The 25,280-nt window shown below is 45.0% G+C and overlaps 1 protein-coding gene across 1 annotated transcript; it reads right to left on the bottom strand.

Annotated features, from left to right (window-relative positions):
- Positions 1–3,262: 3,262 nt before the first annotated feature.
- PLIN1 (perilipin 1) lies at positions 3,263–24,894 on the bottom strand. The gene is made up of 7 exons (XM_060755886.2): positions 24,748–24,894; positions 21,079–21,280; positions 17,911–17,993; positions 15,101–15,350; positions 11,120–11,292; positions 5,229–5,462; positions 3,263–4,027 (listed from the first exon to the last, which is right to left on the bottom strand). Exons 1-7 carry the CDS (start codon positions 24,790–24,792, stop codon positions 3,659–3,661), a joined length of 1,356 nt encoding a protein of 451 aa, XP_060611869.2. The 5' UTR covers positions 24,793–24,894; the 3' UTR covers positions 3,263–3,658.
- Between the last annotated feature and the right edge of the window lie 386 nt (positions 24,895–25,280).

Genomic DNA, 25,280 nt, shown 5'->3' with positions numbered 1-25,280 from the left:
TGCAATGCTGGAAAACACTCCTGTGTTCATTTGGTGGGCAAGTGCTCTTAGGTATCATCACACTATAGATCAGGCATGAGCAAATTTGGGCCCTCCATGTGTTTCGGACTTCAACTCCTATGATTCCTAACACCCTCGGGCCCCTTCCTTCACTTAAGCAACTGAGGGGGGAAATGAAGGGGCCTGAGGTTGTAAGGCATTATGGGAGTTGAAGTCCAAAACATCCGGAGGGCCCAAGTTTGCCCATGCCTGCTTTAGCTGCAGTGTGCAGGTACAACTGTATCAGGAGCTCCAATTTTGTTTGCTTTGCATTGAATGTTTGTTGTAGTCCTAAGTTTCAGGGACTCTGCAGATAGGTGGCTTCTTTTGGCTGCAATCATGGGGCAAGCCACCTGTCAATTATAGTTAGGTTCTCTGGTCCCGCCCCCTTTTTTGAGTTTTGGAGGGAATAGGAGCCAATTTGGGTTCAGTCCACACAGAGAAGTCTTTCATGCAGGACATAATACCAAGAGCTCCTGTAGAAAGCTTCGTCTTCTACGGCTTGGCCGGGGAGATATACAGCCCACAGCTTGGCCGGGGTTATACAGCCCTACAGTTCCTTTGCTGAGGGGCTTCAGGCAGCCATCACGGAAACCTGAACTCCTTCCTTTTTCCCCTGGAAGTCTACAAAGCTCTGCTTGGTAAGGGTCACTCGCGGAAGCCAGAAGCAGTTGGTACCGGATGCAGGGGCTCCACGCCAAAGACAGACTGCCCAGATTAGAAGTTAAGGATTTCCCCTTTAGTTACAGTTATGAGGATATTGCCTGTTCCCTGTGGACAAGATTGAGAGAGAGCCAATAGACTGTTAAAAAAGCCTTAAAGTACCTGTTCGTTTTCATTAATAAAGAACTTTGTCGAACCTTTGAGCAATCCAAAAACTCTGTTTTAAGGAAATCCAAAGGCCTTTAATCTGAGGCAGCCCCAGCTTCCCATTGGGCACACAGAATGTATGTCCTGTCTACAGTCTTATGCACAGGTCCAGCGTGCGACAGCACATGCAGGGTCAGAGAGGTTGGGGAGGGGAGAGAGACCATCATCTCCTAGTCCTCCAATGAGCTCCACCTGCATTATGCAGCTGGCACCACAAAATTCCCAAGGAAGCATGCAAGCAGGATCTTGCCTAAAAGAGAAGGCTTTTATTCCAAACTGGATGAGGATTATGGATAATACACTTGTGAAATTAAACCATCACAACTGTAAACTGTCTATAAAACCAGCAGAACCTACAGCCAACTTCTTACCTTCATATCAGGAAAAATCAATGGTGCCATGTGTATCTATAAGGTATGTCCTAGTTGGCATCGTTCTCTTCCCTTCTCCCCATTTATTGTGTTTCCTATATTATTAGAATTCCTGCTTTTCTATTGTGGGAGAGGGCAGTGCTTACTAAGGCCTCATTCCTCTGGAAAGCAGTCATCAGGGAAGGCTGAATGGCATTTTGCAATCATGATTCATTTGCAGATAGACGCATTGAACAGAGCCGGAGACAAGCAGCTTGCCAAGACTCACTGTTCCCACATCTGATCCCCAGGAAGACAACTGGTGCCCCAAATGTTGTTGGCTTACAAAGTCAGTTCTCTAGGCTTCTCTTTTCTGTCTGACATATTCTTTGCAATGTACAGACTTCTTGGTTTTCCCTGAGGGCATGACTAGCCACCTCCAGATGTTGTGGATTAAAATCTTCCATCAGTTCTAGCTAGTGATGTGGGATTCGCTGTCTAAAACCATCTGCAAAGCCACAGCTGCTCAAAGCTCCTCTAGTCTAGAAAAGAAGGTCCTCCAAATACTATGGGGAAATCTTGACCACATTCTGATGTGGCTTGGCCACGTGTCCCAGCCTTCATCCATGAAATCCTGGAGGTATTTATTTATTTATTTATTTATTTAGACCATTTCTACCCCGCCCTTCTCACCCCACCCACCCCCCGAGGGGGGACTCAGGGCGGCTAACACAGGCAACTATTCAATGCCAACAGTAGCAAAACAACAATATAAAACAGCAATATAAAACAACAATATAAAACAGCAATATAATTAATTAAAATTACATAACCACATAGAACAGATCACAGAATCACAGGTCATAAAGCCATTTCCAATTTTCAAACAATCCTATTGTCCGAGTTCAACACCTAAAGTGCTATTGTGCCACTAGCCAAAGGCCTGGCTCCAAAACCACATCTTTAGTTTTTTCCTAAAAGTAAGGAGGGAGGACGCCGATCTAATCTCACTGGGGAGTGAATTCCATAAGCAGGGGGTCACCACCGAGAAGGCCCTGTCCCTCGTCCCCACCAGACGTGTTTGAGATGCTGGTGGGACCGAGAGCAGGGCCTCCCCAGTAGATCTTAAATTACGAGGTGGAACGTAGAGAGAGATACGTTCAGATAAGTAAGCTGGGCCAGAGCCGTATAGGGCTTTATAGGCCAAGACCAGCACTTTGAATTGTGCTCAGAAATGGACCAGCAGCGGAGTGGTGTTCTCCTTGTATGGTGCTCCAGTGAGCAATCTGGCTGCTTCCCATTGGACTAGTTGAAGTTTCCGAACAGTCTTCAAAGGCAACCCCACGTAGAGTGCATTGCAGTAATCTATTCAGGATGTAACCAGAGCATGGACCACCATGGCCAAGTCAGACTTCCCAAGGTACGGGCGCAACTGGCTCACAAGCTTTAACTGTATAATATTTCCAGTTGAAAAACAAACAGATAATTCTAAGTATCCTAAAGATACCCATCTCTGTCTGATCTTGGAAGCTAAGGAGGTGTTACACCCCAGCCAGAATTCACTTTGACCTCAACGCCAGCCAGGAATCCAAAAGCAGTAGTAAGATTGTTTATTGAGAAAAGCACATACAAAAAGGAAAATTCACTATAAGAAATAAGAATGGCAAAAATCCAACAAGTAATGGGAAAAATAGTCAACAAGTAATAAGCCAAACCAAACTGGCAATAGGGAAAAACACTCCAAAGGTAATAATCCAAATAGTTCAAATCTGTTCCATAAAACAAGGTACAGGATAACCAGAATCAAAACATGAGCAAAAATCTAGGAAAACAAGAATCAAAATATGAACATGAATAAAAAAGCAGGACTACAGAAACGTCTTAAAACATGAATCCAAAACTCCCAAAACCTTAGATTCAAAACATGAACTGGAAATGAGGCTCGAGATCCTCACTGCTTTGCAGTGTTGCCTGATCTGAATTCTCAGTTAAACAACTTGAGGTCCACAAGCCATGAAATCATGGCTGTGACCTTGACTTCCTTTTTTGTGAGATCTCTCACACTGTATATATTTTTAATATGAACGAATCTGTAAAGAATGTGAATGGGTAATATATAAATATGTTATCATAATGCAAACCTACAATAGACATTTATTATCTGTTCAAATATGTTATTTTGTCTTCAATAAAAATTTTAAAAATCATGTATGTAATACAGTATACTATTCCGTGATTAGTGGGAGGTAAAGGATTAATTTGCATGGCTAATGCATGTATTCTTTATCAAAGTTCTGTTGTTGGAGAGGAAATGAGTTCCTCTCAGAGAATTCTCATTTCATGTCTTCGTTGACCCAAAGTAGTAGATTAAGTGGTGGCTTTGTTGTGTCATTGTTGACTCAGTCTTTCTTCAAGGCAACACTATAGAGGCCGGTGTGCCTGGTGAATGTACCTTCTGGTGGGGGCCGGAACAGGCCTTCGCTCCATCTCCGAGTGCCAGCCCCTTCCTTGTATGGGGACAAGGCAGATTTACGGGACCCAGTATGCTCCACTTCAGAGACTGGGCTTCGCTGGCGTTGGGAAGGGGCTTGCTGAGGAGGGAGGGGGTCATCGAGATTGAGGAAGGGGATGGGATAGTGACCTCGGCTGGATCGCCTCCGGTCTTGTAGTTGGCGAGCAATGATAAGCCGAACGTCTTCTTCTTCCTGGATTGACTCAGCCTGATCTCCAGTTGTAGCTTCCTCTTCTGACTCCAAAACTTCTGGAAGCTAGATGGAACAGAGTGAGAAACTGTGACTTTAAGAAAGGCAAAATTAACTCCAGCTATTGGAAGTTGGCTTCTGCAATAATGCCACAGGAGTGCCAAGAAATTCTGGCAGAATCTGCAAAGTCCTATTCAATCAGCGAACTAAACTCACTTAACAAACTGCTCCCAATAGTGACACAAGTGTTGCCTTTTCAGTGTGTAATACCTGAAGTCTTCTCATTATAGCCCAGTGTTTCTCAACCTTCCTAATGCCATGACTCTTTAATACAGTTCCTCATGTTGTCGTGATCCCCAACCACAAAAATATTTTTCTTGTTACTTCATAATTGTAATTTTGCTACTGTTATGAATCATTATGTAAATCTCAAATATGCAGGATGTATTTTCATTTCTTGGACCAAATTTGGCACAAATACCCAATACACCCACATGTGAATACTGGTGGGGTTGGGGGGGATTGATTTTGTCATTTGGGAGTTGTAGTTGCTGGGATTTATAGTTCACCTACAATCAAAGAGCACTCCGAATTCCACCACCAATGGAATTGAACCAGACTTGGCCACACAGAACTCCCATGGCCAATTGAAAATACTGGAAGGATTTGGTGGGCACTGACCTTGAGTTTTGGAGTTGTAGTTCACCTACACTCAAAGAGCACTGTGGACCCAAACAATGGCACAAATACTCAATATGCCCAAATGTGAACACTGGTGGAGTTTGGGTCAATGCCCACCAAACCCTTCCAGTATTTTCTGTTGGTCATGGAAGATCTGTGTGCCATGTTTAGTTCAATTCCATTGTTGGTGGGGTTCAGAATGCTCTTTGATTGCAAGTGAACTATAAATCCCAGCAACTACAACTCCCAAATGAGAAAATCAATCCCCCCCACTCCCCAACCCCACCAGTATTAAAATTTGGGCGTATTGGATATTTGTATCAAATTTGGTCCAGTGAATGAAAATATATCCTGCATATCAGATATTTACATTAAGATTCATAACAGTAGCAAAATTGCAGTTATGAAGTAGCAATGGAAATAACGTTATGGTTGGGGGTCACCACACCATGAGGATTTGTGTTAAGGGGTCACAGCATTTGGAAGGTTGAGAAACACTGACTTAAGGAGACCCTGACTAGTGGTCATCTATACACTTATGTCTACTCCATTTCTTCCATTGTGAGAGGAAGAACATGGAACTTACATGTATATAGTGGATGATGGTTCCCAGGAGCTTGCTTGCAATACCCTGCAAGATGCCCACGTTTGCGCCTGCCTCAGACACAGCCTTGCGTGTCGAGACATGGAGAAGCTGTCCAACGGTGCTCCAGGCGATGCAGGGGGCATTCTTTACAAGCAAGATGCTGGAGAGATATGCTGTATGTAGGTTGTGAGCGAGACGTCCCAGCATACCCTGTAGGTCAGCTCCCTTTGATGTCTAGAAGCAGAAAAATAGAAGTGAGTTGTTCCCTTGATACCCAAGTGCTCATAACCCCATCCTATACAGGACAATTGGTTCTCATGTTGAGTTGGTTGCATGCTGCAAGTCGCTTCTTGCAAGCTTCTTCCCACAGCAAGCTGGTTTCAAGAAAGGGAAAAGTTGCACATCACAAGTGCTGAAGCTGACTCAGCACATAGAAGATGGTTTTGAAAGACAACAGATTACAGGAGCTGTCTTCATAGACGTTTCAGCAGCTTATGATACTGTAAATCATCGCATCCTCCTGAAAAAAAGTATATCACAAAGGACTCCCACCTCACCTGCTTAATAGGAAATCTGCTACAAAACAGGAGCTTTTTTGTTGAGTTCCAGGGCCAGAGAAACAGAAAGAAAACAGAAGAACAGCCTGCTTCAGGGGAGCATGCTTGCTCCATCAATGTTTGACATTTACACAAATGACCAGCCACTGCCAAAAGGGACAGAGAGTTTAATCTATGCTGATGATCGTGCCATCACCACTCAAGCAGGGAACTTTGAAATGGTTGAAAAGAAGCTTCTGAAGCTTTAGGGTAGGGGTCCTCAATTTTTAAAAACAGAGATGCTATTATGTTTATCCTACTTGTGTATGAATTTCCTGCTGTTAAATACAGATCATACTATTACAAAAAGCCAGGTCATCAAAGTAAAATCACAAATTCATCACCATCCGCCGGTGTGGTCAGCAGTTATTGACTCGATCATCATTCTGCAAATGCTATATTCCAAAGCCAAGATTTTACCATCTTTCTGAAAGTCAGGAGGGAAGGGGCAGATCTAATCTCCAACGGGAGAGAGTTCCATATCCGAGGGGCCACCGCTGAGAAGGCCCTGTCCCTCATCCCCACCAAATGCGATTGCGAGGGTGATGGGAGCGAGAGCAGGGCCCCTCCAGAAGACCTTAACAACCTTGATTGTTTGTAGGGGAGAATCTGTTCGGACAGTAAACTGGGTGGGAGTCGTTTAGGGATGTATAGGTCAGCACCAGCACTTTGAATTGTGCTTGGAAGCTAATTGGCAGCCAGTGGAGCTGACACAACAGAGGAGTCATATGCTCCCTGTACCTTGCTCCTGTCAGTAATCTGGCTGCCGCTCGTTGGACTAGTTGAAGCTTCCGGGCAGTCTTCAGAGGGAACCCCACATAGAGAGCATTGCAGTAGTCTATACGGGATGTAACCAGAGCGTGGACCACCGTGGCCAAGCCAGACTTATTTTATTTATTTATTTATTTATTTATTTATTTATTTATTTCTTGCATTTATTGACCGCCACTCTCAGCCCGGGGGCGACTCGTGGCGGTGAACAACAACATAGAAAAACAGTGTACAAAAAATGACGACAATACATACACAACTACTACTACATAACATATACTTATGCTAAAAATCCGCTTCGTCCAATCCTGGGGTTATAGTCAGTTTCGTAGTCATAGTCCATTCCAGAGTCGTTCCAATGATACACTCAGTTGAAGGCCTGCTCGAAGAGCCATGTTTTCAGGCTCCTACGGAAGGCCATCAAGGAGGGCGCCTGTCTAATTTCAGTAGGGAGGGAGTTCCACAACCGGGGGGCCACCACCGAGAAGGCTCGCTCTCTCGTCCCTGCCAGACGTGCCTGTGAGGCAGGCGGGACCGAGAGAAGGGCCTCCCCGGATGATCTCAAGGCCCTCGTGGGCTCGTAGGCCGAGATGCGGTTTGCAAGGTATTTTGGGCCGGAACCGTTTAGGGCTTTGTAGGATAACACCAGCACCTTAAATTGGGCCCGGTAGCAAATCGGCAGCCAGTGGAGCTGGGACAGCAGGGGCGTTGTACGCTCTCTGCGCCCTGCTCCTGTTAACAACATGGCTGCCGCGCGTTGGACTAGCTGAAGCTTCCGGGCCGTCTTCAAGGGCAGCCCCACGTAGAGAGCGTTGCAGTAGTCGAGGCGGGATGTGACCAAAGCGTGTACCACCGTGGCCAAGTCAGACTTCCCAAGATACGGGCGCAGCTGGCGCACGAGCCTAAGCTGTGCAAATGCTCCCCTGGTCACCGCTGAAACCTGACTTCCCAAGGTACGGGCGCAGCTGGCACACAAGTTTTAATTGTGCAAAAGCTCCCCTGACCACCGCCGAGACCTGAGGTTCCAGGCTCAGCCATGAGTCCAGGATCACTCCCAAGCTGCGAACCTGCGTCTTCAGGGGGAGTGGAACCCCGTCTAACACAGCCCTGTTATACCTTTCTTTGAGATACTCAAAAGCCTTTGTTGCTTTTGCTGCAACAGAATAATGGCTAACCTCCTGGAAACTACTTCATCTTGGGAAGCAGATATCAGAAAGGCATTTGAACACTTCTTTGTTGTGAGCTGGAGCCAGGAATCATTCCCTGGAGATGTACGTTGAAGAGGAGGATTTGGGAGGGGAAGCGGCTCTGAGACTGGAGTTGCTTTGGTTCCCAGGCACAGAAGTAGGAGGATGTTGGAAGGGAGGTGCTGGGGTTGGGGGTGCCTCCTATAATTTAAAATTGGTTTTCCCAGGGAGAGTTCATGGCTTTGGGAAGGATGTCAATGAAAGCCATGAATCAATGGATGGAGTGGCTGAAAATAAACACACATTTAAAAAAATCTCCAATTGTGACCTAATCCTCCAGAGATAAAGTCCAAGTCAATAATAGCAGTAAAAATAAATAGTATTAGAAAATGCACACCCAGGCAATGTTGGGTACATTTACTAGTTGGAGGGGAGAGGGGTATTTGGCCCTATCTACACTACCACATCTATAGAAATAAAAATGTAATGTACGTTTGTGGTATTCACAGAACTCAAAAACCACTGGGGGAATTGACACCAGATTTGGACACAAGACACCTAACAACCCAATGTATGTCCTTCACTCATAAAAACACTGAAAAACACAGCAGAAGGGACTTAAAAAGCCCCCAAAAAGCTAAATGACAATACAGAAAAAGGGAAGAAAGAGGGATGGAAGGGGAGAGAAAAAAGAAAGAAAGAAAGAAAGAAAGAAAGAAAGAAAGAAAGAAAAGAAAAGAAAAGAAAAGAAAGAGGGAGGGAGGGAGGGAGGGAGGGAGGGAGGGAGGGAGGGAGGGAGGGAGGGAAAGAAACAAGGAAAGGGAGAAGGAAGCATGGAAGCAAAGAGAGAAGGAAGGAAGGAAGGAAGGAAGGAAGGAAGGAAGGAGGTAGAGAAGGAAGAAAGGAGAGAAAGAGGGAGGGAAAGGAAAAGGGAGAAGGAAGGAAAGTTAGAGAAGGAAGGAAGGAGAGAAGGAAAGAAAAAAGGGAAAGAAGGAAGGAAAGAGGAAGGGGAGAAGATGTAGAGAAAGAGGGAGGGAAGGAAAGAAGGAAAGAGAGAAGGAAGAAAAGAGAGACAGCAGAAGGGAAAGAAAAAGGGGGAAGGAAGGAAAGAGATAGAAAAGGAAGGAAGGAAGGAAGGAGAGAAGGAAGAAAAGAGAGACAGCAGAAGGGAAAGAAAAAGGGGGAAGGAAGGAAAGAGATAGAGAAGGAAAGAAGAAGAGAAGGAAAGTCGGGAAGGAAGGAAGGAAGGAAGGAAGGAAGGAAGGAGAGAAGGAAGAAAAGAGAGACAGCAGAAGGGAAAGAAAAAGGGGGAAGGAAGGAAAGAGATAGAGAAGGAAAGAAGAAGAGAAGGAAAGTCGGGAAGGAAGGAAGGAAGGAAGGAAGGAAAGAGGAAGTGACGGAAGGAGGGAAAGAAGGAGAGAAAAGGGAAGGTTGGCCACATCAACGTGGCAGCTAGTCTATATAAATAAAAATGTAATATCCGTTTGTGGGATTAACAGAACTCAAAAACCACTGGGCGAATTGACACCAAATTTGGACACAAGACACCTAAGAACCCAATGTATGTCCTTCACTCAAAAAAAATTGATACTGTCATTTGGGAGTGGTAGTCCCTGGGATTTATAGTTTGCCTACAATCAAAGAGCATTCTGAACCCCACGAACAATGGAATTGAACCAAACTTGGCACACAGTTCTCCCATGACCAACAGAAAATACTGGAAGGGTTTGGTGGGCAGTGTTCTTTGGTTTTGGAGTTGTAGTTCACCTACATCCAGAGAGCACTGTGGACACAAACAATGATGGATCTGGACCAAACTCTACACAAATACGCAATATGCCGAAATGTGAACACTGGTGGAGTTTGGGAAAAATAGAATGTTGACATTTGGGAGTTGTAGTTGCTGGGATTTATAGTTCACCTACAATCACAGAGCATTCTGAACCCCACCAACGACAGAATTGGGCCAAACCTCCCACACAGAACTCCCATGTGGGCCACAGCAACATGTGGCTAGTAGAAATATATAAATAAAATGTTGTTGTTGTTGTTGTTGTTGTTGTTATTTTAGGGCTACAGTGGAACAGCAGGTTAATCTTCTCAGCAGCAGAACATGCTGACCAGAAGGTCAGCGGTTTGAATCCGGGAAGCAGGGTGAGCTCCAACCGTTAGCCTCAGCTTCTGACAACCTAGCCGTTTGAAAACATGCAAATGTGAATCGATTAATAGGTATAGTGTCAGCGGGAAGGTAACGGTGCTCCATGCACTTATGCCAGCCACATAGTCTAGGAGGAGTCTCTGGACAATGCTGGCTCTTCGGCTTAGAAAAGGAGATGAGCACCACCACCTAGAGTCAAACTGAGCTCCGAGCTGCCCCTGGGCTGAGAAGGGTGGTATATAAATGTAGTAATTAAACAAATAAATAAACTTGATTAGACTTAGGCCCCTTCCACATAGCTGAATAAAATCCCACATTTTCTGCTTTGAATTGGAATATATGGCAGTGCTGACTCAGATAACCCAGTTCAAAGCAGATATTGTGGGATCTTCTGCCTTGACATTCTGGGTTATATGGCTGTGTGTAAAGGCCCCTAAAGTCAAGGGGAAATCTTTACCTTTACACTGCCACATAATGTAGTTTTGAACTGTGGTCTACTTTCAGTGATCTGGCCTGGGACTCCTAGGCATGAGGTAGAGGAAGTTTTGGATCGAAGGACTTTCAAATCATAGAATCAAAGAGTTGGAAGAGACCTCCTGGGCCATCCAGGCCAACCCCATTCTGCCAAGAAGCAGGAATATTGCATTCAAATCACCCCTGACAGATGGCCATCCAGCCTCTGTTTAAAAGCTTCCAAAGAAGGAGCCTCCACCACACTCCGGGGCAGAGAGTTCCACTGCTGAACGGCTCTCACAGTCAGGAAGTTCTTCCTCATGTTCAGATGGAATCTCCTCTCTTGTAGTTTGAACCCATTGTTCCGCGTCCTAGCCTCCAAGGAAGCAGAAAACAAGCTTGCTCCCTCCTCCCTGTGGCTTCCTCTCACATATTTATACATGGCTATCATATCTCCTCTCAGCCTTCTCTTCTTCAGGCTAAACATGCCCAGTTTCCTAAGCCGCTCCTCATAGGGCTTCTTCTCCAGACCCTTGATCATTTTAGTCGCCCTCCTCTGGACAAATGCGGTGATACAATTGATTCCAAAAAAGCCAGCAAAAAGAAACCCATGGGAGCTCTTTTTTCTCATTAATGATGACAAAAATAGAATGGTATTGTGCAATTTAGCTTTAATAAGCCTATGATGAGCTATGCCATTGGGATAATCCAAGTTGGGGCACTTACCAGAGTTGGGATCCATACAGCCAGTTCTTCGCCTTTGGCTTTCACAAGTTGGATTGCTTGGACTGTCTGTTTGTAGACATGCTGGGAAACGGAAGTTGCAAGAGCTCCCACCTTCCTAAAAGTGGTGGTGGGAGAGATCTCCTTTGACACAGATGTCCTTGAAGGCTCATGAGCTAAAGGGGGAAAGTGTAGGAAGCACATATAAGCAATCATTGGACAAGAGCACTGAGATGTAACATGGTAGTCATTTTTCAGTAACTGTCATGCAGATGGAGCTGTTATTCCAGAGGTTGTAACTTATTTACTTACTTATGTGATCCCTCGTTGTCTGAGTAGGATTGTCTTCCAAGATTAGTGTCTTGGAAGTGGGTCCATAGGCGACTGTGGAGCCCTATTCTTGACCTGTATGTTCTCCCACAGTGAGGGCATTGGTTTCGAAGTGGAAGATGGTTCCGGTCAGGGTTGGTTTGATGTGCCTTCCTCTTGACATGTTTCTCTCTTTTGCCCTCCATTCGCACCTCTTCAAATTTTACAGCACTGCTGGTCACAGCTGAACTCCAAATGGAGCGCTCAAGGACCAGGGCTTCCCAGTTCTCAGTGTCTATGCCGCAGTTTTTAAGATTAGCTTTGAACACATCTTTCAATCTCTTTTCCTGCCTACCAACAGTCCATTTTCCGTTCTTGAGTTCAGAATAGAGCAACTGCTTTGGGAGATGCCAGATTGCTTTGGTCTGGCATCCGGACAACATGGCTGATCCAGCATAATTGATGGTGGAGGACCATTGCTTCAATGCCGGTGGTCTTTGCTTCTTCCAGCATGCTGACATTTTTCTGCTGGTCTTCCCAAGAGATTTGCAGGATTTTCCGGAGGCAGCGCTGATGGAATCATTCCAGGAGTTGCATGTGACATCTGTAGACAGTCCACGTCTCGCAGGTGTATAGCAAGATTGGGAGGACAACAGCTTTATAAACAAGCACCTTGGTACCTACGGATGTCCCGGTCCTCAAACACTCTGTGCTTCATTCAGAAAAATGCTGCACTTGCAGAGCTCAGGTGGTGTTGAATTTCAGTGTCCCTATCTAGTACTATAAATGACAGGCCAAGCTGCTCATATGCTTCTGCGAAGATGTTTAGAGTGCCTTGTAGGTCTTCTTCTGAATACACACAGATGACATTGTCATCAGCATACTAGAGTTCTATAACATATGTTGTTGTAACCTTGGTTTTGGCTTTTAGTTCTTGAGGTTAAATAGCTTGCCATCTGTCCAATAGATGATTTCCACTCTGGTGGGAAGCTTCCCATCAACAAGGTGAAGTATCATAGCGATGAAGATGGAAAATAAAGTTGGGGCAATAACACATCCCTGTTTGACACCTGATTCCACCTTAAATGGGTCACTTTGGGAGCCACTGATGTCCAGGACTGTAAGACCTGTCATTAAACATCAAGAAAACCAAAGTGCGCTTCCGGCAGTCACCAGCCAATCCCTCTCCAATGCCAGAAATACAACTTAATGGTGTAACATTAGAAAATGTTTACCATTTCCGCTCCCTTGGCAGCCACCTCTCCACAAAAGTCAACATTGACACTGAAATTCAACACCACCTGAGCTCTGTAAGTGCAACATTTTTCTGAATGAAGCACAGAGTGTTTGAAGACCGGGACATCTGTAGGGATACCAAGGTGCTTGTTTATAAAGCTATTGTCCTCCCAACCCTGCTCTATGCCTGCGAGATGTGGACTGTCTACAGACGTCACACTCAACTCCTGGAATGATTCCATCAGCGCTGCCTCCGAAAAATCCTGCAAATCTCTTGGGAAGAAGCAAAGACCACCAGCATTGAAGCAATGGTCCTCCGCCATCAACTCCGCTGGACCGGCCACATTGTCTGGATGCCCGACTACCATCTCCCAAAGCAGTTGCTTTATTCTGAACTCAAGAACAGAAAATGGAATGTTGGTGGGCAGAAAAAAAGATTGAAAGATGGGCTCAAAGCCAACCTTTAAAACTGTGGCATAGACACTGAGAACTGGGAAGCCCTGGCCCTTGAGTGCTCTAACTGGAGGTCAGCTGTGACCAGCAGTGCTGTAGAATTTGAAGAGGCACGTATGGAGGGCGAAAGGGAGAAGCGTGCCAAGAGGAAGGTGCGTCAAGCCAACACCAACCTGGACTGCCTTCCACCTGGAAACCAATGCCCTCACTGCGGGAGAAGATGTAGATGAAGAATAGGGCTCCATAGTCACCTACGGACCCACCGCCAGGACACCAACCTTGAAGGTCCATCATCCTCAGACTACGAGGGATCACCTAAGTAAGTAACGTTCTACTATAAATAATTTTCTTGACTCAAAGAATTGAGGCACACCTCAGTTGGGAGGAAGGCAGACGGAGCTCCACTCCCTCCCACGGCATGATTCCTTGGAAATGTTGGTAGGTGATAATTCTGAAAAATTTTCCATTAAAGATCTTTATCACCTCGCCTCACTTCCCACACATAAACAAAAACACTACATTCCCCACAGTTCCCTGGGGTGAGGAAATGGCTATTAGTAAAACCAGTTTATCTGCACATCTGGGGTAGGAAAAGGCCCAGGATACCCTGTTTGGGCTTGTCTACCTCCCCCACAGTCAGAATACTCCAGCTCATTAAAAAGACATTCTTTTTACATCAAATCATATATTTCTTGACTATTTTTTCCCATATTCAGATATCTTTCCTTTTTCTTTTTTCATGGCTTGTTGTCTTATTGTTTCTGTGCACCCCTTCCATCTAAATAATCTTACTTAGCAGATATTTAGCCAACTGTTTTCAGATTCCAGAAAGAGAGTAGTGTATTTATGCATTTATTTATTTACTATATTTATACCCCGCTCTTCTCACCCCAAAGGGGACTCAGAATTATGGCAAAATTCAATGCCTCCCTATACAACAGAAGGCTTGAACAGGCTTTCCAAACATTCAAAGTTCAGAATTTGTTTGCCATAATCCAGTACCATAGTTCTTAAAAATTCTGTACCAGATCGTATCTGATCTTGGAAGCCAAGCAGGAAATAAAGTATTTATTTATTTATTTATTTGCTTTATTTCTATACCACATTTTTCAGCCTAATTAGGCGACTCAATGCGGTTTACACAATACAGGTTATCACAACAATATCCTAAGCAGTTAAAACACATCATACACAACAGACAAAATCAACAATCATTATCATAGTATTATCAAGTATGGTTAGTAGGGCTGGGCGGTTTCGTTTCGTTAATTCGTAATTCGTTAAAAATTCGTTATTTTTTTTGTTAACGAAGCAATAACGAACCATTCTGGAGCAGCTTAAAAACGAAACGAATTTTTCAATTCGTTTCGTAAATGCTTCGTATTTCGTTATGTATTCGTTTCGTTATCGGTTTGAGGTCGTTTCGTTATTATTTCCGCATTTCTGGGGCAAGTTTTATAGTTGTTTTTTGTTTAATTAGTGAAAAAAAATTATAATATCACACCAACAGTCAACAACAGAGGGAGAAGGAAGCTTCAGAAGTTCCCCCTCTCCCATTTGGAGGTTTTTTAGCGTATTGCACGGTCGCGTCCGCCATTAACGAATCGATTCGTTATTGTTTCGTATTTGTTTCATTATTGTTTTGTAATTTTTTTACCATTTACGAAATTTCGTAAATATCGAACTTATTTTTTAAAAAAATTCGGAATTCTTTTAAATATCGAAATGCAAAAAACCCCAAAAAACGAATCGATTTTAGAAACAAATTTTTCCGTTGTTACCCAGGCCTAATGGTTAGTATATCTAGTTCAATCAGCTACAATGAGGCTCCTGTGTGATTTGGAGGAAACCAGTGGAACCCCTGGAATCTCACCTCTTAATGAACTCAAAGTGTCAGAAAGCTTTTAGAAGAAAGTTTTCAACCTGAGCAACCTCTTGTTGACCATATTGAGTCTTTCCAAAGATGTCTCAAATAGTAATATTAACCTGATGGGTTTTCTTTTTTTGGAAAGACGTCCACCAGCTTCTCCCGTCTCCCAGTTCCTCCTTCTCCTCCAGCGTCCACCATGTGACTCACGCGGCTGCTCCTGGTACATGCCATTGAGGCCTTCACGCTGTTCTTTGGCCACTCATAGCTTTCAGTGGCCTGCCCCATGGCTTTCTTCAAGATGTCCACAACAGTGTGCACAGACGTTTGAATCTGAATTAAGATGGATTCCTTTAGTGTAGAAGTGACCTAGAGGAAGAAGAGAAATAAATAGGGTCATCTTCATGAGTCTGGAGAGGAACATATGTCATCAGTTGGGGACCCCTCCCCCCCTGCACCAACTGCTGTACTGGGCCAGAGTGAAGAGAGAGGGGGCCAGGGGACAGTTCCATCTTGTCTCCTGCATATGTCATCAGTTGGGGACCCCTCCCCCCTGCACCAATTGCTGCTCTGGGGTAGAGCAAAGAGAGAAGAGACAGTTCCATCTTGTCTCCTGCATATGTCATCAGTTGGGGACCCCTCCCCGCAGCACCAACTGCCGCTCTGGGCCAGAGTGAAGAGAGAGGGGACAAGGAGACAGTTCCATCTTGTCTCCTGCATATGTCATCGGTTGGGAACCCTTTCCCACATAACCAATTGCCGCTCTGGGCCAGAGTGAAGAGAGAGGGGGCCAGGGGACAGTTCCATCTTGTCTCCTGCATATGTCATCAGTTGGGGACCCCTCCCCCCATAACCAATTACCGCTCAGGGCCGGAGTGAAGAGAGAGGGGGCCAGGGGACAGTTCCATCTTGTCTCCTGCATATGTCATCAGTTGGGGACCCCTCCCCCCATAACCAATTACCGCTCAGGGCCGGAGTGAAGAGAGAGGGGGCCAGGGGACAGTTCCATCTTGTCTCCTGCATATGTCATCAGTTGGGGACCCCTCCTCCAGCACCAATTGCCTCTCTGGGCCAGAGTGAAGAGAGAGGGGGCCAGGGGACAGTTCCATCTTGTCTCCTGCATATGTCATCAGCTGGGGACCCCTCCTCCAGCACCAATTGCCTCTCTGGGCCAGAGTGAAGAGAGAGGGGGCCAGGGGACAGTTCCATCTTGTCTCCTGCATATGTCATCAGCTGGGGACCCCTCCTCCAGCACCAATTGCCTCTCTGGGCCAGAGTGAAGAGAGAGGGGGCCAGGGGACAGTTCCATCTTGTCTCCTGCATATGTCATCAGCTGGGGACCCCTCCCCTCTGCACCAATTGCCGCTCTGTGTCAGAGCGTAGAGAGAGGGGGCCAGGGACAGTTCCACCTTGTCTCCTACATATGTCATCAGCTGGGGACCCCTCCCCTCTGCACCAAGTGCCGGTCTGGGCTAGAGTGAAGAGAGAGGGGGCGAGGGGACAGTTTCATCTTGTCTCCTGCATATGTCATCAGTTGGGGACCCCTCCCCCCAGGACCAACTGCCGCTCTGGGTCAGAGTGAAGAGAGAGGGGGCAGGGGACAGTTCCATCTTGTCTCCTGCATATGTCATCAGTTGGGTCCCTCTCCCCCCAACACAAACTGCTGCTCTGGGCCAGAGTGAAGAGAGAGGGGGCCAGGGATAGTTCCACCTTGTCTCCTGCATATGTCATCAGCTGAGGACCCCTCCCCGCAGCACCAATTTATTTATTTATTTATTTGCTTTATTTCTATACCGCATTTTTCAGCCCAATCAGGCGGCTCAATACGGTTTACACGATACAAGTTATCACAACAAAGTCATAAGCAATTAAAACACATCATATACAGCAGACAAAATCAACAACAATTCTTATCAAAACATATCATAATGCCTCAATGAAATCAGATCCGTTCTCATAATCCTTGTGGCATTCCTATGTTCGAATTTACCGTCTTCCTGAGTTCAGTTGCACTGTTTAGCCAAACGCTTGTTCATAAAGCCAAGTCTTAACCTTCCTCCGGAACGCCAGCAGCGAAGGGGCCTGTCTGATGTCTACAGGTAAGGCATTCCATAGCCGAGGGTCCACCACCAAGAAGGCCCTGTCCCTCGTCCCCGCTAAACCAACTGCACCTCTAGGCCAGAGTGAAGAGAGAGGGGGCCAGGGGAGAGTCCCATCTTGTCTCCTGCATATGTCATCAGTTGGGGACCCCTCCCCTCTGCACCAATTGACTCTCTGGGCCAGAGTGAAGAGAGAGGGGGCCAGGGACAGTTCCATCTTGTCTCCTGTGCTATTCTAATAATATAATGTAATGTAATATAATATATTGTATATACATATATTTGTAATATTATAATGTAATGCAATATAATACTACTAATAATAATATGATATTATAATTATATATTTATATTACATGTAATATTACTAATCATAATACAATACAATGGTATAGTAAAATATAGTAATATTGAATACTGATATTATACTATTTTAATAATATAATATATTGCATGTAAATATAGATATCTTGTAAGCTGCTCTGAGTCCCCTTCGAGGTGAGAAGACCGGCATATAAATGTCGTAAATAAATAAATAAATAAACATTATCCAAACAACCAGATTATTTTTTCAGTCCTCCAAGTTCCTTGAGTGGCTAATACAACCTATTGGCCTCCAGCAACTGTCCACAAAGCTTCAGATTAAATGTCTAGCTACTGTAACAAAAGAGTCAGATAGCATGCAGCTGGTGAGAAGGACCATTCTTTGCCAGAGAGGCTAAAGAGCCATGACTCCTCACAACAAACAAGATTGGCAGTTCAGATGGATGTGGATGATTCATGGCTAGACTTTTGGTTTAGTCCAGCAACACAGTTTTTTGTGAACTTACTTCCTCCACGGGCTTATGAAGGGCAGGTATCGTCTGCTCCAAATGATCCAGACCTTGACAGGCCAAAGTATTTGCTGTTGCAACTGTTTTTGAAAAAAAGATATAGAAATTAATATGATAGTAAAAGGAAAGAAGAAGATCAGTGTCAGTCAACACGCATATTTCACTGAAGTGCCTTAATGCATCTTTGGGCATCATTTGGACAGAACACCCAAAACTGTGTCTATGCAGAAGTGTAAACTACAGAAGGAGACCTTTGTCTTTGTGTAAATGCATCTTGAGGACAATTGTCATGTGCATCTTAAAAATGACAGCAAAATATCTCCTATTCCTTACTATAGAGATCAGAATCCAACAGGTAACATCTATCAACAAATAGATAGCTCTTTTAGCAAATAGATAATGAGAAGTCTCAGCCTGTCATTGAACATCAAGAAAGCAAAGTGCTTTTCCAGCAGTCACCAGCCCATCCCTCTCCAATGCTAGAAATACAGCTTCATGGTGTAACATTAGAGAATGCTGACCATTTCTGCTCCCTTGGCAACCACCTCTCCACAAAAGTCAACATTGACACCGAAATACAACACCGCCTGAGCTCTGCGAGTGCAGCATTTTTCCAAATGAAGCAGAGTGTTTGAGGACCGGGACAGCCATAGGAATACCAAGGTGCTTGTCTATAAAGCTATTGTCCTCCCAACCCTGCTTTACGTTTGTGAAACGTGGACTATTTACAGACACCACATGCAACTCCTAGAATGATTCCACCAGCGTTGCTTCTGAAAAACCCTGCAAATCTCTTGGGAAGTCAAGCAGAGAAATGTCAGCATGCTGGAAGAAGTAAAGACCATCAGCATTGAAGCGATGTTCCTTCACCATCAATTCTGCTGGACTGGCCACGTTGTCCGGATGCCAGATCACCATCTCCAAAAGCAGTTGCTCTACTCTGAACTCAAGAACTGAAAGCGGAATGTTGGTGGACAGGAAAAGGGATTTAAAGGTGGGCTTAAAGCCAACCTTTAAAACTCTGGCATAGACAGCACTCCAGCTGGAGGTCAGCTGTGACCAGCAATGCTGTAGAATTTGAAGAGGCACGAAATGTGCCAAGAGGAAGGCGTGTCAAGCCAACTCCGACCGAGACCTCCGGCCTTCCACCTGGAAGCCAATGCCCTCACTGTGGGAGAACATGCAGATCAAGAATAGGGCTCCACAGTCACCTACGGACCCGCCGCCAGGACACAATAAACAATTCATAATCTTCATTTCAGAATTTTGGAGCCATATAAGAACCTGCAGGATCAAACTGGTGCAAGGAGTAGAGAAGGTGTTTAGGAAGGGGAATGAAGTAAGGTGTGCCCTTTTGCCTATGGACACAGGAAGAATCCAATGGATCCGACCACATCCTTAAGCCAGCATCCACTTCCCATATGTTAACAGGGACCCTACAAAGTCATGAGTGTAACACAATTGTGGATGGCTGGTTTTCATTTCGGTGGGGGCAGTGATCCTGCTCTTGGTTTAAGGTAGCTGTCCATGGTGCTGAAGCCTCAGAGAAAAGGTATGGCTGACTCCACGTGCCCATTCTCCTCAAAGTTTACTGCCCATCAGGGAGTGCTTTGACTAAAGCCTTAAATAATAATAATAATAATAATAATAATAATAATAATCCCTTATTTATACCCCACTACCATCTCCCGAGGGAAGATACTAGAGACAAAGTTGAAGTACTTTGGCCACATGGAAAGCCTAAAGAAGACAATGATGCTGGGGACAGTGGAAGGCAAAAGGAAGAGGGACCGACCAAGGGCAAGATGGATGGATGGCATCCTTGAAGTGACTGGACTGACCTTGAAGGAGCTGGGGGTGACAACGGCCGACAGGGAGCTCTGGCGTGGGCCCTATGAGGAGCGGCTTAGGGAACTGGGCGTGTTTAGCCTGAAGAAGAGAAGGCTGAGAGGAGATATGATAGCCATGTATAAATATGTGAGAGGAAGCCACAGGGAGGAGGAGGGAGCAAGCTTGTTTTCTGCTTCCTTGGAGACTAGGACGCGGAACAATGGCTTCAAACTACAAGAGAGGAGATTCCATCTGAACATTAGGAAGAACTTCCTGACTGTGAGAGCCGTTCAGCAGTGGAACTCTCTGCCCCGGAGTGTGGTGGAGGCTCCTTCATTGGAAGCTTTTGGCCATTTGTCAGGGGTGATTTGAATGCAATATTCCTGCTTCTTGGCAGAATGGGGTTGGACTGGATGGCCCAGGAGGTCTCTTCCAACTCTTTGATTCTATGATTCTATGATTCTATGGTCCATGAGGTCACGAAGAATCGGAGACAACTGAACGAACAAAACCATCTCCCGAAGGACTCGGTGCGACTTACAAGAGTTCGAGCCCAAATACATCAGTAGAAACAGCAACAACAGCAATACAGACAATAAATAAACTCATAAACAAAGCAATAAACATTAACAATAACACCACGATGCATTAAAAACCTATGGCAGGGCCAAATGTAATAATTAAAAATTTAAAAAATGCTGTGCATGACAAGGTGACATATAACTTGTTGTTGTTCATTCGTTCAGTCGTCTCCGACTCTTCGTGACCTCATGGACCATCCCACGCCAGAGCTCCCTGTCGGCCGCCACCACCCCCAGCTCCTTCAATATAACTAGGCATATAACTAGGATAGGTATTTGGAGAGAGATGGGGCAAGCAGGCAATCCTAGATCATTAGTCCTAGATCATTAGTCCTAGATCATTAGTCCTAGATCAATCCTAGATCATTAGTAAAGTGCGATTAGGGACATGTTGCTTAGGGTTTCCTTATTCTGGGAAGGCACACTGGAACAACCACGTTTTCAAGCTCCTCTTAAAGACTGCCAAAGTTGGGGCATGACTGATGTCCTTGGGGAGCGAGTTCCAGAGTCGAGGGGCCACCACTGAGAAGGCCCTGTCCCTCCTACCCACCAATCGCGCTTGCGATGGAGGTGGGATCGTGAGCAGGGCCTCTCCAGATGAACGAAGAGATCGTGTGGGTTCATACACAGAGATGTGGCCACGCAGGTAGGCAGGTCCCAAACCATTCAGGGCTTTGTAGGTAAGCACCTGCACCTTGAATTGGGACCATGGCTGCCACTTTTGGATGCAGCTTTGTTCCGGGTCTTCACTTACAGTGGGGTTCTAGCTTCCGTACCACGGGCCTCACACTCCATGCAGCCAGAGAGCTGGCACTCTGGAGACTCCGTTCATAGGCCGTGCATAGTGATCCCACCAGTGGGTGAGCTTCTTTGGTAGTGGCATATGTCTTCTGAAGGCTGTTGCAAGCAGAATTCACCACTGGGAGATGCAAGATCCTTTGAAATGCATTATTTTCCTGTTGGGAAGGGAAAAGAACACTTTTAGCTCAAAGCAAGTGGAAAGCAATGGTGTGGCTGTTAAGAATTCTTGAGCTTAAGGAAACAAGATACCGAGTTCAAACTCAAAACATTTCCAAAAGTTTATTATTTTGGGAAGGCATGACCTTTTCGAGATCCTAACCTTTTGGAAAACCAGGAATCTCCATAGGAAGTGTGATCCTTTTGGAGATTGATTGACATTCACACTATTTGGAATAATCATAACCCTTTTGTGGAGCCCCCAGTGGTGCAGTGCGTTAAACCCCTGTGCCGGCAGGACTGAAGACCGACAGGTCGCAAGTTCGAATCCAGGGAGACACAGATGAGCTCCCTCTATCAGCTCCAGCTCCTCATGCGGGGACATGAGAGAAGCCTCCCACAAGGATGATAAAAACATTAAAATCATCTGGGCATCCCCTGGGCAACGTCCTTGCAGACGGCCAATTCTCTCACAACAGAAGCGACTTGCAGTTTCTCAAAAAAAAATCTTACCATGTTAAAACAATGGGTGTGACTCTTAATGAGACACGCCACATTATCACAAGATGTCTACGTCCTAAACCACTGGAGAAATTATACTGTTAGCCAGTATTGCTCCATCTGACATCTGTCGGGAAGTAGCAGCCTGTATTGAAAGGACCAAAGCATTGACATCTCTGGCCCATCCTCTGTTTGGATATTAGCCAGCATGCCAATACCTTAAATAAAGAAATAGCTTCCTAAGATCTAGAGATACTTGCAGGAACACCTCAGCAAGCGAGAGTCCAAAAGTGGCAGGCTACAACCCAGAACTTCAATCAGTGGCTGAGACTGGATGTGGAACTTCCACCTGTGCACACAGAAGAATGGGCAACATGGAAAGGTATCAGCCAGCATGTCAACGACTTCAATCTAGAAGTAGTTTTCTAAGATCTACAGAGATACTCGTTGGAACACCTCAGCAAGCGAGAGTCCAAAAGTGGCAGGCTCAAACCCAGAACCTCAACCAATGGCTGATACCAAATGAGAGACTCCCCCCTGGGCACACAGAAGACTGGTCGACTTGGAAGGCGCTGAACAGACTGCGCTCTGGCACCACGAGATGCAGAGTCAACCTTCAGAAATGGGGCCACAAAGTGGAGTCCACAACATGCAAGTGTGGAGAAGAGCAAACCACTGACCACTTACTACAATACTGCTTGAGCCCTGCCACATGCACAATGGGGGGCCTTCTTACATCAACACCAGAGGCACACCAAGTGGCCAGCTTCTGATCAAAGGAAATTTAATATAATGCAAAGTTTTTAACTTTGTTTGCAGGTTTTTAATACGTTATGAATGTATTCTCTATTCACTGCCACCGGTGGCGCAGTGGGTTAAACCCCTGTGCCGGCAGGACTGAAGACCGACAGGTCACAGGTTCGAATCCGGGGAGAGGCGGATGAGCTACCTCTATCAGCTCCAGCTCCTCATGCAGGGATATGAGAGAAGCCTCCCACAAGGATGATAAAAACATTAAAATCATCCGGGCATCCCCTGGGCAACGTCCTTGCAGACGGCCAATTCTCTCACACCAGAAGTGACTTGTAGTTTCTCAAAAAAAATCCTTTGGTAAAATATGATCTTCCTGAGAAGAGTTAAATACTCATTTGAGTGAATCTTTTCTTTCATGGTAAATAAATATCTACTAGTATTCATGCAAGGCAAATTAGTTTTCTCAATTGTTAGACTGATATACCTGGTTATTTCTCTGAACTGCTAGGAAGATATGCCAATGCACAAAATATATAGCAGATTTTCAGAAGTGTTACTTCAGTCGCCCAAAAAACATCTACTCTCTCATAAAATATATTGCTTTTAAATCATGCTCTCAAGGGACAAATCTCTCACACCAGAAGCAACTTGCAGTTTCTCAAGTTGCTCCTGACATGACAAAAAAAAAGAGAGAGAGAGCATTTGATGGCCTGGCAGTTGTTAGTGCCTGGGTTAATCTTTTGTTGAGAGGTGATTAGATGTCACTGATTGTTTCGTCTCTGTTGTTTTGCTGTTTAAATTTTAGAGTTTTTTTTAATACTGGTAGCCAGATTTTGTTCATTTTCATGGTTTCTTCCTTTCTGTTGAAATTGTCCACATGCTCCTTGTGGATTTCAATGGCTTCTCTGTGTAGCCTGACATGGTGGTTGTGAGAATGGTTCCAGCATTTCTATGTTCTCAAATAATATGCTGCGTCCAGGTTGGTTCATCAGGTGCTCTGCTATGGTTGACTTCTCTGGTTGAAGTAGTCTGCAGTGCCTTTCATGTTCCTTGATTTGTGTTTAGGCACTGCGTTTGGTGGTCCCTATGTAGACTTGTCCACAGCTAATCAAGATGGTCAATTGAAACATTAACACCTAGCTCCAACAGACAAGAGTTCTTTGTCCTACCCTAGTCATTCCACAGATATATAAACCCACTTTCCTAGTTCCAATAGACCTCACCACCTCTGAGAATGCTTGCCATAGATGCAGGCGAAACGTCAGGAGAGAATGCCTCTGGAACATGGCCATATAGCCCGAAAAAACCTACAACAACCCAGTGATTCCAGCCATGAAAGCCTTCAACAAAACAAGAGTCCTTTCTCCCACCCTGGACCTTCCACAGATATATAAACCCAATTTTCCTAGTTTCCAACTGACCTCACAATCTCTGAGGATGCCTGCCATAGATGCAGATGAAATGTCAGGAGAGAAAGCTTCTACATATGGCCATACAACCCGGAAAACCTACAACAACCCAGTAGGAATATTTGTGTACAGAAATATTGTTTAATTGCAGAAAAAAACTAAAAAAAACTGTTGTGCAAATCAACCATGTCCATATGTTGTGCAAAAGCCCCTAAGTTTGCCACTTTCATGTTCAGAAAATGATGTTTTGTGCAAATTTTGTGCACAAGAAGTTTTGAAATTTAAAAAATTCTATTAGTGTCATCAGGTTTTTTTGTTTTTTGTGACAATTGAAAAACAGGGACAGCAGGTTTGACCAGTTTTGCAACATTTTAAAATATTATTTCCATAGTTATTAGTAGACACAGTTGCTAACAGAGTTTTATGCATTGTCGAAGGATTTCATGGCCAGAATCACTGGATTGCTGTAAGTTTTACGGGCTGTATGGCCATGTTCCAGAAGCATTTTCTCCTGACATTTTGCCTGCATCTATGGCAGGCATCCTCAGAGGTTGTGAGGTCAGCTGGAAACTACGAAAATTGGGTTTATATATCTGTGGAATGTCCAGAGTGGGAGAAAGAACTCTTGTCTGTTGGAGGTAGGTGTGAATGTTTCAATTGGCCACCTTGATTAGCATTTGATGGCCTCACAACCTCTGAGGATGCCTGCCTTAGATGCAGGTGAAACGTCAGGAGGGAATGCTTCTGGAACATGGCCATACAGCCTGAAGGATTGATTAATATTTTTACATCTGCACACTTACCTTGGGGTTTCCATTCTGCATGACTTTCTTGCTTTTGGCTGCCATTACGAACCATCCGAATGGATAGCAAGTGGAATGATCTGCAATGACAACAAGGGTTACCTATTGTAATGTCTTCTGAAGCTTCTGGAGCAGTGTTTCTCAACCTGGGGGTCGGGACCCCGGGGGGGGGGGGGGGTTCGTGAGGGGGTGTCAGAGGGGTCGCCAAAGACCATCTGAAAACACAGTATTTTCTGCTAGTCATGGGGTAATGTGTGGGATGTTTGGACCAAATCTATTGTTGGTGAGGTTCAGAATGCTCTCTGATTGTAAATGAACTATACATCCCAGCAACTATAATTCCCAAATGTCAAACTTGGCACGCAGAGCCCTCATGACCAGCAAAACATACTGGAGGTCTTTGGGGAAAATTCACCTTGAATTGCGGAGTTGTAGTTCATTTACATCCGGAGAGCACTATGAGCCCAAACAGTGTTGGATCTGGACCAAACTTGGCACACATACCTGATATGCCAAAATTTGATTACTGGAGG

The sequence above is a fragment of the Anolis sagrei genome, chromosome 9, assembly GCF_037176765.1.
Source record: "Anolis sagrei isolate rAnoSag1 chromosome 9, rAnoSag1.mat, whole genome shotgun sequence".
NCBI classification, from domain to species: domain Eukaryota; kingdom Metazoa; phylum Chordata; class Lepidosauria; order Squamata; family Dactyloidae; genus Anolis; species Anolis sagrei.
The sequence above is the reverse complement of the archived record's forward strand: the minus strand, read 5'-3'. Positions and strand labels throughout refer to the sequence as shown.